The sequence below is a fragment of the Trifolium pratense genome, linkage group LG1 (assembly GCF_020283565.1).
Source record: "Trifolium pratense cultivar HEN17-A07 linkage group LG1, ARS_RC_1.1, whole genome shotgun sequence".
Classification (NCBI taxonomy): Eukaryota; Viridiplantae; Streptophyta; class Magnoliopsida; order Fabales; family Fabaceae; genus Trifolium; species Trifolium pratense.
In genome coordinates this window covers 26,897,563-26,912,849 of record NC_060059.1, presented here as the reverse complement: position 1 = coordinate 26,912,849, position 15,287 = coordinate 26,897,563, and the positions used below count along the sequence as shown (strand labels likewise).

Here is a 15,287-nt window from a genome sequence, read left to right as displayed (position 1 = left end):
ACATTTATCATTTGATTAAATCAGAAATCATTTTTAAAATCTAAATTAAAGAAGTTTGTCATCATCAAAAAGGGGGAGATTGTTGAGGCAAAATCCACTTTTGATGTTTTAAAGATTACAAACATCTTTAATTATATTTTAAATGATTCTGATCATTTTGTTATCTAACAAGTGCTTTTGAGTGGCATAAGATTAAATAGATTCTAACAAACCACTTGCAAAGTAAAAATCCTGCAAAGCTGTTTCAAGACCATTCTGAGAACATTCTTAGCAGACAGACTGCAGTTTTGCCTATAAGCACGTTTTGGAATAAGTGCTTTCTGGTTTTTCAAGTCAACTAAGATCAAAACAAATTAGCACTTTACAATTGATTTTTGGACCAAATCACTACAGGAGATAATCTCTTTTGGGATCAACAACATGTGATGGAATTTAAGTATATGCTTTCCTAGTCACATATCATGAAGAAAACCATGAGCTTGATCAATTGTGGTATTGGCCAACCAATGAATACATCTGATATAATATCATGGACCAATCACAAAGGAACAACCAGATTTAAACTATGAGTTGTATTGTACTTATGCAAAAGTACACAAGTGGAACATTCTTCCATGATTTGTCATAGAAGTACATTTTTGTCTTATATCCTCATGTACTATTCCAGCTGGTTTTATTCTCAAGCTAAGGCTACTACTGATCAGCCCTTAGAGCTATTATACAGCTGCATACCACAAGAGAGGAAGGATGAAGGTTCATCTTATTTGCTGGTGCAGTCAAGACTGTTTCAAGACTGATGCAAGACTGATCCTGCACACTGTTTTTCAAAACCATTTCCAACTGTCATGAGTCCTTTTCTGAGCATCCAAACGGCTATATCTGATACATGACAGTGGAAGGAAGTAATAAACAACTCATATGTACTTGGTAACAGCTCACACATATTTGGATCTTATGGATCAAAGCCAAAAGGAAATCAAGACTGTTCCAAGACTGAACAGAGAATCTGCACATTATGCAGAAGTTGTCTGCTGCATATAGAGCACTGAGTAACAGCTCTATTTTACTCTCTAACTAATATACTTGAAGGCCAAGCTTCAATATCAAGCAAGCATCTATAAAAGGCAATCAAGTCCAAGGGAAAGAGCAAGAGTTTTCAAGCAATTCAAGTGATATAAACCTCATTCAATCTCTTTAGCTCATAGTCCTTTTGAAGTCACTCTTTTGTAATATAATCTGAGTACCAACCTCTTTAGAGTGCTTTCATCTAAGCTTCTCTTTTACAGTCTGAAATTAATCTTAGAAACAAATCATCTATATTGTAATTGCTCAAGTCAATACGTGACTATTGATTGAGTGTTGTTTGGTCAAGTTGACTAGGAAAGTTCAAAGCTCTAGGAGCTTTGGTAAGTTGTTGATCTTAGGTCAAGATCAAGGTGAATGTGTAAGTCTTGGATCTGTAACATTTAAGTGATTCTAGTGGACAAACTCACAGGTGGTGGGGACTGGACGTAACCCAAAGATTATGGGTGAACCAGGATAACTTTTTGTGTTTATCTTCTTTCCCTTAAACTTTTATTTTCTGCATCTGTTTTTACACAGCACAGATCATTCTTAGAACGATCTCACTGAGCACAAAATTAATTTTATTACTAACCATTTATTTTGTGACTTAAGTTTAATTTTAAAAAGGTTCACAATTCAAACCCCCCCTTCCTTGTGAAAAATTTTGCTACTTCAGTTTGATTTAAGAGAAAGTGAAGAAAAATAGAAAAGAGAGAAGTGTGTTTAATTTTAAAAAGACAAAAATATCCTTGTTTAATTTTTGGCAAAAAAACATACAAGTGCATATCTATTGGGTAAAAAATGTATAAATGAGGGAAGTAATAGGTATTGGGGATAGAAAGTTGCATGTGTACCTTTCTATGAGACTTTAACGCTCAACTTGATAACATGAAAGATTGTATTGTGATTTTGCTTCTTTTTTTTTAATTACAATTAAGAGGAACTAACATCAAAGATGCTATCGTCTGGAATATAAATCATACGGTTGGTGTTAGACAAATGTAAGCTAAGCTCTTCTTACACCCATCAATTAGTTTTAGAATTAAAAGTTGGGCTAACTCAATATTATAAAATTCGTTTATAAAGTGAGAATTGTTTATATTTATAAACTTATGTTTCATATCATTTCACATTCGATGTGATATTTGGTAAGAGTTTCAAACTCAATGATGTATGTTGAGAATTCTCTTTTCGTTGCTCAATGTTAGAGCTACCTCTAGATTACATTTTAAATAAAGTCTTATGTGTGTCAAGATTTTTCTCTTAATTGTTTCATCTTTACATGTGCAAACTAATATTTCATGTATAATTATTCATCACCTCTAAATATAATTTTTCAGAAATTTATTTTGAGCAAAAAAGAAGGGTGAAAAGAGTATCTTAGATGAATATAACCTTAACTTTAAATATAACCTTTCAAGATAGCACGTTTTGTCATGGGTGTACTTTATAGATGAATTTGAAGTAAATTCAAATACACACACATCTACAAAAAATAAATTGGACACAAAGAAAAAGACACTCTTCACTATAAAATAGTCTGTTAGAAGTCTCACATTGGATAAAGATATGGCATAGTCTTTATAAGTATAGTGCAAACCTCAACTCTCGAGCTAGCTTTAGTGGTTGAGTATAGGCCTCGTAAATTCTAATATAGTCATAGACAAGAATAAAGAAGGGACACACCGATTTAATCCAAAAAAAAAATGATGATAAAAAAAAAATTCAATACAATCCATAGAGAAGTGAAGCACACCACACCAGCTGCCTTATAAGAAGACAATTATTATGCATGTTACATTACCAACATTCTCTGAGTCACTAGACCTATTTTTATTTCATAATTTAATTATAAAAAAACAATATTGCCATAACAAACCACCTTTATTAGGATGCTGGGTTAATGGCAAACCATGTTTGAATAAAAGTGAGAGCCAATGCGATAAAGGCAGCTAAAAAGGCAATGAAGGCCCAAGGATTGTTGAAATAAGTGTGAATACAACCAAATCCGGTAATGCGGTAATGCTTGTGTATTTTTTCTCTAACTTCAAGATATGTTAATGGATTAGGCACCAAATCCGTACTTATGACATTGAAAAGATCTGCAACTTCCTCATCACTACCAAGGAAATTGAGCAAAATCCCTTTTGATCTTAATTCCTTCACATCTTCAGGATGGTCGATCAGTGAGTCCATGAAAGCTGCAAAAGAACATATTCCATAGTCGTTCTCAAAATCAGGACACATCTCATATGCTATCAAGTTGAGAAAAGTAGATTTTGTGGTGTCGTCCACAACAATTTCAGGAAGAGTCAATTTTGCAGCGAGCCAACCCTCGGAGAAACCTACGTCTGTTGGCCTTCGTGTCTCACTTGACTTAAGTTTTATTCCTGCAGCTCTTAGATCTTGTATGTTCCTGTATGTCATCAGTTCTTCTGAATTTTTCTGACTTTGATTCTCGTTGTTAGCTTCATCGCCCTTAGTCTAAGTTTTGATCAGATCAGACATGGATTTGATCATCTTATGATAATAATATTGTAATAATAAGACAAAATTTCAAAATTATACTACATATGCCCCATTATAAATACCACCTCTGATCTTTTTTATAAGAAACATTGACTTTTTAGGTTCAACGAGTAACTAATGTATCTGGTTTATGTACATCAGATACATCAAATATGCAATGAACCTAAAAAATGAGTTGTTTCTTTAAAAATGAACTGAGGGTGTATATATTATGCATACATATATTAGCTTATACTAATAATTAATTAATTTGTACCTTGGAAGAAGATTTAGTGAGGATGATTTTACGCTGAAGATCAAGAAGATGAACGGGTGACTCTGATACAGACTCATTCTGTATTGATAACCAATGACCTTGAATGCGTGACCTCCATATCTGCCTATTGTCTGCTGTGTCCCAATGATGAAATTTGAGGAATTCCTTCATGGTTTCTTTCAATTCAGCATCATTGTCATTTTTCCACAACAGTTTCAGTACAAGATATGGAAGTTGATTCTCTAATAAAAGTGTATCCATCATCACAAGAACCAGTTGATCAACCTTAATATGCATAGGTTCTGGTTTTCTTAGATCGGCATGCTCCAAGATATGCAGCAGAGAACATCCATCCACGAACAACATCCACGACAACTTCTCTTCAAGGCTAGTGAAGCCTTCTAGAGACTCTTTGGTACCGGTTAAAGCTAAAACATCGTCTGCAAAATGACCTTTTAGTTCGACAATTTTATCAGCAATCTTTTTGTGTAGATTTTGTGGATTGAGTTTAGTGTTTTCGATGTATTGTGCAGCCCACATAAGCTTGTACTTCTCTCCTAAGTTTAGATTTGCATTTTCATGATGGATTGGACCTATTGACACCAACTTGGGTGTGTAATGCTTTTCTAAATTTTCTCTTTTTCGGAGATATTCTGCCACCCTTTGTATCTTTGGTCGTGAATTTTGGGGTGCTGGCTTTGAGTTTAGTAGCTTCTTAAATTTCTGTTCAAGGGTAATTTGGGAGGCCATCATTCAATATGATATAATAGTTAGGTTAGGGATATTGGTTTTGCAAAGTTAATATACATGATATGTACACCAAAATGTGATTTATATAGGCTTAGTGTAGTACAGTGTTTTCTTACTTCTGATTAACCTTAAGTATCTCATTTGTTGATTATCTTTACCTGGTTTCCAAGATAAGTAAATATACTAGGAAAAAATTTTGAAAAAGATTTTATGCCTCCACTTTAATAGTCTTATCCATATTGTCTTTACTAAAGTTTTACTTGATGGACAAGGAAAATAAAATTCATGAAAAAAGTATTTTGCTTTTACTGTTCTAGTTTGGGACAATCTGAATTCGATTTCTAATGAAAAAAATTCTCTGTCACACTTTACGTACCTCGCGGCCGAACTCTTGATTACCAGACCTCTTCCTCTTAGGAACCAGAGGGTTAATACCAAAAAAAAAAAGTAGTATAGATTATAGAACTAAAAAGCTTAATCCAAAGAAGTTATAATTGGCATCAAAACTTATTATGACAGATTAATCAACAAATCACTAAATTAAATCAACTAATAATACCAATAATCATGAGCAGCAGCCAGGGCATCTTATCAAGCCATTCTCATTACAATGAATGCATCTTCTCAATTCCTCTTCTTCCTCTTCAAAAACTTTCCTACTACCATTGCAATTTGAGCAAGGAAGATGTCTGGTAAAGCTGCGACTTTTGTTAACAAAAAAAAGAAAAAGTCTAGGACTTTTACTATTCCACACCTCTTATTCTCCTTTATTTTGTGCCCAAGCAGCATTTCTCTTATGCAACTTTCACTTAAGGGTCCAAATTGATACTTTTTAAATGTAAGTGACCAAATTAAAACTTAAAATAAAGATAATGGACTAAATGTGTAGTTAAGCCTAAATTCAATGAAGCTCTCCGTTTTCAGTTAACTTAGTTTAAAAGTTTCAGGGAGCTTGATGTAGACTATGTACACATTTAACTACATCTTGATGCATTGTTATGTGATCCTTCCAAGAAAGTTAATCATAGATTATATTAAAAGTCTTGGCGAAATTGAGTCAATCCCTTTTAAGGCGGAACAAGATAGGAAAAATACCTTTTTTTTGACATGTCAGATTTTCATACAAGATTTACTTAGTTGACTATGCATTTAGGATATGTAATTCACAGCAGTTCCATATATAGTGATTCAATTTTGTTAACTATTGGTTGTTAATATTATAAGGTATAACAAAAACTATGTTAAGTGATTCAACTATGTTCATTTTAATTTCAAAGGGCTGTGCACATGGATTGACTACTAAATATGGTTTCATCACTCTTTCTAAAAAAAATATGTACCGAAAAGTTTTTTAGTTTGACATAAGTATAAATCCGAATAGTTTTTTAGTTTGACATGAGTATAAATTTAGGAGTTTTTATTTATTTATTTTTTGGATACAATTTAGGACTTTTTAGTTTGACATGAGTATAAATTTAGGAGAATAATTTCTATGCACAAATTATTTTACGCAAACATTCAATGATGTATCGTCACATCATTTAATGAATGTGATACGTATGTGTTTATAAACACAATACATGATATGTCAATATATTATTGGGCGCATATGTAAAATAACTTTACATTGCGGTGCATATAAATTAAATTCATAAATTTAGAGAAAAAGGAATATGCACTTATAAGTTTACACTGTCAGCCAATATCAACCATGTTTTTCGTCAGTCACTTAATTTCACCCCATTGTTTTTGTATGACATGGCAAATTGATAGTTTTTTTTTATTGGATAATCACGTAAAACTATTTTATATTTTTAGTGCATCTCCATTAAACTCTTCATTTAAGGGTTAAATATGTTATTTTCCCCTTTACAAATATACCAAATTTCATACCAATCGTTAGTTGGTTCAGTGGTGATTAGCGCTGAACTTGGTTGATAATGCATTAAACTTAATTTTAGAAAAAACATTTAGACATAAACCACGTTGCATTAAACTTACTTTCAAATTTAAGTTTACAAAAGTAGTATATTATTTCAAGTTAATGTTTGCAAATGTTTAACAAAAATGGTTCCTGTTTGTGTTTCAAATTATTTCAAGTATACTTTTGCAAATCTTAATGCAAATATACACTTATTATTTTTCGATTAGTTACCCAGGAAACAGATTTCCTGCTGTCCATTATTACACAGTTTTCCTGCTGTCTACAATTTTATTTTGTTTTGCACCGTATGTTTAGGATAATTTCTGAACCCGACTCCCAAAAATGCAGGGGTTTACCATAACCGTATTTTCAGTACTTCTGTCATTCGATAACTAAACACCCAAAAATATTGTAGCTTAACATCAAGTACTATAACATCAATATACTATAACAATGTAGCTTGACACCCAATATTCTATCATATAATTAGTATATTTATCCCATATTTTGTACCAGATGAATTTTATTCTTGAAGAAGGCGTTCAAGCCGAAAGGTTTTTTTAGATAAACATCACTGATGGTCATGCAAATGGGTGAAATATCTTGGTAACAATATAGTTTTTTTTTTTAACATTTGTCAAATTGTTATATTTAAAAATTCTTATGTCATTATTTAAATATATAAGCTATTTGTCTGCACGGGTCCGATTACTAGTATTAATACAAATATACACTTATTATTTTTCGATTAGTTACCCAGGAAACAAATTTCCTGCTGTCCATTATTACACAGTTTCACGCAGTAATTGATCAGGACCGTCCGATCTAAAATGAGTGTTGAGATCTTGAACTGTAAAAAATCATAGAAATTTGTGCTGCATAATTACAGCCGTCTGATTAAATATCAACAGTCGAGATTTAAAACAGCGGCTAACTACGTGATATTTTTACGGTCGGCAATCCACATCCCTACTTTATGTTGTAATCTGTATATAATATAACTATATGAGTTTCTCGGTTTGAAACATAAATAGTAATACTTTAACCCAAGTCAATATATACTTTATATATGACCCGTCAAAATTTCATCCTTTGGGTACTTTGGGTTAAGAATATATCTATATAGTTTACGTCTCTTATGTTTATTATAGATTTCAATTTGGTCATGTTTAAAAGATTTCAAGTTAGTCTCTTATGTTATTGATGTCAACATAAGTTTGTCCTTTTCGTTAAATTTTGAGTTAATTTTTTTAAAAATTTTCACATAATCCTCTTAAGTTGTCTGTGTAAGCAAATCTAAAAGCAACGGAGACGATTTAAACAAAAATTTGATTAAAATGACCAACTTTGATATTTTTTTATCGTAAGAGACCAAATTAAAACTTAATATTAGACTATTATTGTATTTGATTAGCAATAATTATATTTGATTAGTAATAATTATATTTGATTAGCCAATAATTGTATTTGATGAGTCACGATTGTATAGGAAACTCTCTTTGTATATAACCTATCACAATGTAATGAAAAGGCAAGGCCTATTATTCTTACATGGTATCAGTAAGCATCAGGTACTGATCCTAAATCCTAACATCTTCTTCCGCCGTCAGCCTTCATCCTTCTCGACCGGTTGCAGCTTTTAATCCTTCTTTCTTCTCAAAAGCCAATGCTAACCTTTTCTTGATTCACAGCCACCGACTTGTCTGTGTGCAACATATGTTTTTATAATATTTCTATTCAACAAAGTTGCATCCCATTCTTTGACCATATATCCCTCTTCTTTAATCTCCACCTAGAAAACAACATCATCATCATCTATATTAGACACCAACTCCATTCTATCACGTATTTAATTTTGTCCTTCAAATTCATTGTTTTTATTTAAATAAAAAAAAAAAAAAACAATCATATTGGTTTCACGTATCCTCTATTACTACAATTATCATGGCAACCGAACATTCATCTCCCTTCTCCTCTTTCAACAACCACAACATCAGTGGTAGCAATCGTGGCAATGGTAGAAGCAATAGTCGTAGAAGACGTCGTTCTCAATCTCAGCAATATCATTGGTCTCAGTCTCCTTATCAGCAGACTCAATTTCCTTGTCACCAACCTTTGTGGACCGCTCCCGCTTATCCGAGACAGCAGCAGTGGGCATATCCATGGCAGTCATGGGCAACTCCACCTCATATGAACGGTCAGGCTGCTATGCATACTTCCTCCATCTCTCCGACCGATGATCAATGGTATATGGACAGCGGAGCAACTTCTCATATGACGGACAATAGAGGTAATCTCACGTCCAATTTTAATATGAGTAATAATATTACTGTTGGGAATGGTCATCATATTCCAGTTATAGGTTGTGGACATGCATCTTCACCCAATTCCTTAACCTTAAACAATGTTTTGCATGCACCGAAACTCATAAAAAATCTTGTTTCTGTTAGAAAATTTACAATTGATAATGATGTATCTGTTGAATTCGATCCTTTTGGTTTTTCTGTGAAGGATTTTCAAACAGGAACCCTTTTAATGAGATGTAATAGTTCCGGTGACCTTTACCCTATTCCTACAAGACCAAACACAACATCATTACCACCATCCGCCTTTGCCGCTTCATCTATCGAGTTATGGCATAGTCGTTTAGGACATCCAGGAGCTCCTATTTTAAATTCTCTTCATCGAAACAAAATTTTGCTATGTAATAAGTTTCGAAATGATTTCTTTTGTCACTCTTGTGCACTTGGGAAACAAACAAAATTGCCTTTTTATAATTCATTGTCATATACTTATATGCCTTTTGACATCGTTCATAGCGATCTTTGGACCTCTCCAGTATTAAGTTCCGGAGGACATCGTTACTATGTGTTATTTCTTGATGATTTTACTGATTTTTTATGGACTTTTCCAATTTCAAACAAATCACAAGTACATTCTATATTTTTACAATTTCGTGCTTACATTACAACACAGTTTGAGCGTGAAATAAAATGTTTTCAATGTGACAATGGCAAGGAATATGATAATGCTCACTTTCATAAGTTTTGTGAACTAAATGGAATGTCTTTTAGATTCTCGTGTCCTCACACCTCCCCTCAAAATGGAAAAGCCGAAAGAAAAATTCGTACGATCAATAACATAATCCGAACCCTCCTTGCCCATGCTTCTATTCCACCAGTTTTTTGGCACCATGCTCTTCAAATGGCCACTTACCTACACAACATACTTCCAAATAAGAAACTCAGTCTCCAATCACCCACCAAAATTCTCTACCAAAAAGACCCGTCTTATTCATACCTCCGAGTCTTTGGGTGTCTTTGTTATCCCTTAGTTCCGTCCACCACTAGGAATAAACTCCAACCTCGGTCTACACCATGTGTCTTTCTAGGATATCCATCTAATCATAGAGGTTATAAGTGTTACGAATTGTCAAGTCGAAAAATCATTATCTCTCGGCATGTTATTTTTCAGGAAAATATGTTTCTCTTTTCCACCATGAATGCTCCTACAACAACTAACTATAACTTCTTAGATGACGGCATAAACCCATTTCTTACCACACAAGTGTACACAACATCTCCACCAACCGCATCTCCCAACATAACAATCACTCAACCACCATCATTAGCAACACAACAAACTCCTCCCCCTCACTAGTGCAGAAAGGAGATACAACTACTGGTCAAACAGACTTTCCACTACTGGCCGCGGCCAGTTGTAAATGCAGTCGACGTTGTAAGTGCACACTTTCCACGTCGGGTATTTTTATACCCGTCGTGGTATGTGTAGTTTCTTCTGTAATTATTATTTAAAATTATGGGGATTCCACGTCGGTTTTTACAAATACCCGTAGTGGTATGTATGAGATTCCACTACGAGTATTTACAATATCCTTAGTGGTATGTATGGTTTCCAGTTTTTTTTTTGGCTTAAATGCACTTTTGATCCCCCTATTTTCAAAAAAATGAAGTTTTGGTCCCCCTATTTTAAAAACCAACTTTTTAGTCCCCCAATTTTAATTTTTTTATAGTTTTGATCCCCTATTCCATTTTAAGGCTAATTTTGTTGATGTGACATTGTCACTAATGCATATCAGCATCCACGTGGACAAATTTAATATCCATGTCATTATTTGTTTTTAATTCAATAAAACTTATTTTATAAAATAATTTAATTAAACCTAAGAAAGTTCATTAAAATAAAAAATCCAAAAATTCACAACCTCTAATTTATTAAACCTAAGAAAAAACAAACAATCACAACATGGACATGATCCTCTTTGATTCATATCAAACAATTGCATATTGAAAGCAAGTTTTGTGTTTCAAGAACCTTCAACTTTCATCATCATCCAACTTTATATAAAACCAATCTATAATTAAACTTCAAACTTAAAACAATTTTTGGGTTTTCATTCAAACTCATCCAAAGTCATAAATAGTTTAAAGAGTATGAGTAATTTCTATTGAAACACAAAATCATCTCTAATTTCTTTTCGTTTTTAAAAATCCAAAAATTGTTGAGTTTGAACGGAAACCATAGGATTAGTGAAATCCATAAGAAAGGATTCTCTCCGACGGTGAATAAAATTCTAGTAGTTGAAGGTTTGATAATTAGGGTTTCAAATTTCATATTTTATAAGATTTAATAATTATTATTTCAGTTGAATATATAATTCTAACAATTAAAATATTTTATAAATAAAATTTTATTGAATTAAAAAATATATAATAATGACATGGATATTAAATTTGTCCACATGAATGTTGCCACATCATTAGTTACAAGGCCACATCAACAAAATTAACCCCAAAATAGGGTGGGGGATCAAAACTCAAAAAAAATGAAAATAGAGGGACTAAAAAGTTGGTTTTTAAAATAGGGGGACCAAAACTTCATTTTTTTGAAAATAGGGGGACCAAAAGTGCATTTTAGCCTTTTTTTTTTTAAGAATTGGGGATTCCACTACGGGTATTTACGCATACCCGTAGTGGTATGTATGGTTTCCAGTTTTTTTTTTAAGAATTGAGGATTCCACTACGGGTCATTACTTTTACCCGTAGTGGTATGTGTAGTTTTCACTACTGATTGTTATAAATATCAGTAGTGGTATGTTAGTTTTATTTTATTTTTTTTTTCGTTTTTTTGTAGCTTCCTGTGCCTGCATATTAGTAGTGGTGTAGTTTTGTAACATGTTTAAGACCAAATTTCATCACAGACCCCAAAGTTACATTCAACACATTAAAAGTCAATACTTAACATTATCACTAATTAATTCCAAGTCTAATTCCAAGCAGACAATCACATGTAACTACTTCATATATGATTCTTTTATAAATCTCGTTACATTACTTATCGTAACAAGATACATACATATAAATATTAGAAAGTCTAAGGTCTCTTAAGAAAATTCTTGAACCATTGTGCTGAGAGCTTGTGAGATACTAACCATCCAATCATGAAGTCAATTGATCGCTCTGCAGCTCTTTCATCGAATTTGCTATTTGAGAACGGCACAAAATGCATCACAAGCAGCCATCATGACTCTATCATCGTGTTCCAGAAGAGTTGCATGATTGTCATAGGCGAAGTTCCTTGGCTGAATCATTGCCATCGCAGACCTCAACATCAATCCTATACCTGGAAGTAAAATAGGCCAAGTTGAAAATCCATAAATATAAAATGCAGGAATTCCAACATATTAGAATTCCAACATATTAGACTAGCACTTAATCAATTTTGCAGGTTCTATCAGGAATGTTTGCTTATCAATTTTGTTGATGCATTAACTGAAATGCAGGAATCTGAAGCTATGCCAAAGACGAAGCAATTGTTGCGACAAGACTATATCCTAATAAATAACTGGCGTACCAGTTCTTTTTCCTGCTCATTTGACTATAGCATCCCTGAAAGCATCACAAAAACACCTCAAAATATAAACATTTCAATTGATTCAAGAAGGATTGTCGAAAAAAAAAATAATTCAAGAAGAAACTTAGCCAAAGCAAATACAAGACTAAAAAAACAGTAACAGAAGCCTTTCACCTTACACCTCAAATAACAAAAAGCTTAAAGCTAAAGGTTACCTGATACAAAGAACTAGCAACTACCAGCCATGCCAGATAGATGTTGTAGAATAAACAAGAAGCCTTTCACTTTACTACTGCAAGATTTTCACTTTGAATTAGTCCAAGGCATCAGGCATAAGATTTTCACTATACACACAAAGTGGATACTAAAGATGCCTATTTGCCAAAACTACAAGTTTAGTATGATAATGATTGTATGCACAACTCCAAAATAAATTAAATCGTCTTAAAAATATGTATACCTGTTCTACTTCAGAGTAATCTTGTAGTGCTTGGGACTCAGATTTGCACAACCGTCTGCAATATCAACAATAAAATTCCCTAACAAAATCACCCAATGGCTTTATTAAATTAATAACTTTGAAGAGAAACAACGTGTTATTCTTATTCTGTACGTGTTCAACAATGTTGCTAGCTTGAGAAAGAGGTTCTTGGCTCTTACTAGAGAGCTTGGCCAAAGTAGTTGTATGGGTTGTATGAATGCATTCAACCACAACAATCATAGGAACAACAAGGGTAACCAAAGCCATGTGCCAAACAGCAGTGAATCCGACAACAAAACCAGAAACAAAAGCAATCATGTAGTGAATAAAATTTCCTAACTAAACAAACCAAGCACACAACTCAAACACTAGTTCGATTCCAATTTAATAACACTATCACAAAAACGAAAAAAAAAGAAGAAAAAACATTAAAACTTGAAGCATTTCCAAAAGTAACAAAACCAGGTTAAATGTTTTCCTTCAATAGCTATAGAGCCTATAGGTAAGCTAAGGTCACATTGTGGTTTGTACGGTCACTAACCTGCCTTTAGATAATCTACCAACATAAGCCAATAAGCAACAACATGGATGAGAGCAACGATTTTCAAAATTTAGTTAAACAACTCAAAACATAACAAGCACACAAATGACCAAAATTTTCAGGGTTCTCTATGTAAAATGACTAACTCAACCAAATCGTCCCTTCAATAACATCTAATTTGAAACTATATAAAATTTGCAACAATTGAAACTATTGTATTGATAATTAATCATGCTAAAGATTTCAAATGGATCATAGTCACAAGTCAGGACTATTAAAATACAAGAACAACATAACTTAAACAAATGAAATATAGAAAGTGGAAGCGATTGATCGAGAAAACATACAAGAAATTTGTGATTGAATTGACCGATAGGACACTGTCATCAGAGATGTCAACACAGCTGCATCGTACCTGCTCAATCACAAAAAAATAGGATCAATGAAAGCAAGAACCTTATTGCATCGTACCAGAATAAAGTTATGTTTTAGGGACTCCATATATTGATAGATTCATCAAGGGTTATGAAAATATTTTGAGACAAAGAACCTTACTGCAACACCCACAGGGGTGCTCTACTAAGTGACTTGTAGAATGGCCAAATAAGTTATTTGAAACAAATATGTTCACCACACCCAACTAAGATATGTTCACCACAGCCAACTTAGATGCTAGATAATTGGAAAAGGAATTTAAGGCCTATTTACTGCGATACTGAGAAGCTCGGTACTAACGGAATTAATCATTTTATTCTTTTAGATGATGCTAATGGAATATTGTCAAATATTAGCTCTGTTCATATAAGAAGCTTGAAATACCTAATTCTTTATACTCAATCAAAACATACAACAAAAAGTGTATAAATTTCAAATACCTAATTCCCATAAATTTTAAATGCCTAATTCTTCATACTCAATCAAAACATATAACAAATGAATAGATAACTTTCATATACCTAATTACCAATTTATTAATCTACCATATGATGAAAAAATTGGAACAATAAGTAAAAAATTCAACAGTAACGAAGTGAGAAACTGAACCTGAAGTTGATTTTGAAGGTTAATTGAAGAATTTGAGGAGAATTTGAAGCTTACTTTGAACAAACGAGTTGTTTGAATCTGAAGCTTAGATTGAAACGAACAAATTCGAATCTTAATCTTAGGGTGAAGACGAAGATTGAATAACTTAGGGTAAGAAGAAGGTTGAATCTGAAGGAAGATCAAACGAAGATCGAACGAAAAATCTGAATCTTGTGCTTTCGTTACTCACACGCGAGTTTGAATCTGAAGATTGAACGAGTAATTTGAACAGTTTTAGGTGAAAACGAAGAACTTGTGATTGTGATTTGGGAGAAATTGGGAAGAAATTAGGGAAGAAACTGGGAAGAAATTTGGGAACGATGAAGAATGAGAATGAAGAATGAAGAAATTAGGGACGACGGTGGTGTACGTTCTCGCGTTCGCGTAGGAGAAGAATTGGGAACGATAAGAATGAAAGAATGAGGAATGAACAAATTAATTAATTAATGAACACTAATAGGGATTCCACTACGGGTGAATACCAAAACGGTAGTGAAATCCAATTAAAACAAATTTTAATGTAATTACAACATTGCCACCGTGTCTACTTTTTACTACTGATTTAATAAAACCAGTAGTGAAATCCCTTGTCTATGAACTTATCACTACCGGTATTAAAATATCAGTAGTGGAATCCATTGGTCAAATGTATTTCACTACTGGTATTCACATACCAGTAGTGGAATCTCTAAACCAAAAGTCATTTTTCTACTAGTGCCTCAAACCACGAATCAAACAACCTTTTCCCCCTCAATAACCTCCTCATCCCAACAACCTACACCCA

General features: G+C 33.0%; 1 protein-coding gene and 1 long non-coding RNA gene across 2 annotated transcripts; both read right to left on the bottom strand.

The window, feature by feature from the left end:
- Window positions 1–2,772: 2,772 nt before the first annotated feature.
- Window positions 2,773–4,760, bottom strand: LOC123902264 (UPF0481 protein At3g47200-like). The gene is made up of 2 exons (XM_045951946.1): window positions 3,851–4,760; window positions 2,773–3,549 (listed from the first exon to the last, which is right to left on the bottom strand). Exons 1-2 carry the CDS (start codon window positions 4,601–4,603, stop codon window positions 2,953–2,955), a joined length of 1,350 nt encoding a protein of 449 aa, XP_045807902.1. The 5' UTR covers window positions 4,604–4,760; the 3' UTR covers window positions 2,773–2,952.
- Window positions 4,761–12,566: 7,806 nt separating this feature from the next.
- On the bottom strand, window positions 12,567–14,565 carry LOC123902263. The gene is made up of 4 exons (XR_006807527.1): window positions 14,465–14,565; window positions 13,768–13,835; window positions 12,859–12,913; window positions 12,567–12,690 (listed from the first exon to the last, which is right to left on the bottom strand). It is a non-coding gene; the product is annotated as an uncharacterized LOC123902263 (long non-coding RNA).
- Window positions 14,566–15,287: the final 722 nt, after the last annotated feature.

Bases quoted from the DNA above. Each gene is read 5' to 3' on its own strand.
- LOC123902264 (XM_045951946.1), bottom strand. From the start codon at position 4,603: ATGATGGCCTCCCAAATTACCCTTGAACAGAAATTTAAGAAGCTACTA. The intron at 3,550-3,850 runs GTACAAATTAAT...ATCAAAACTTAG, and splicing joins TCACTAAATCTTCTTCCAAG to ACTAAGGGCGATGAAGCTAA.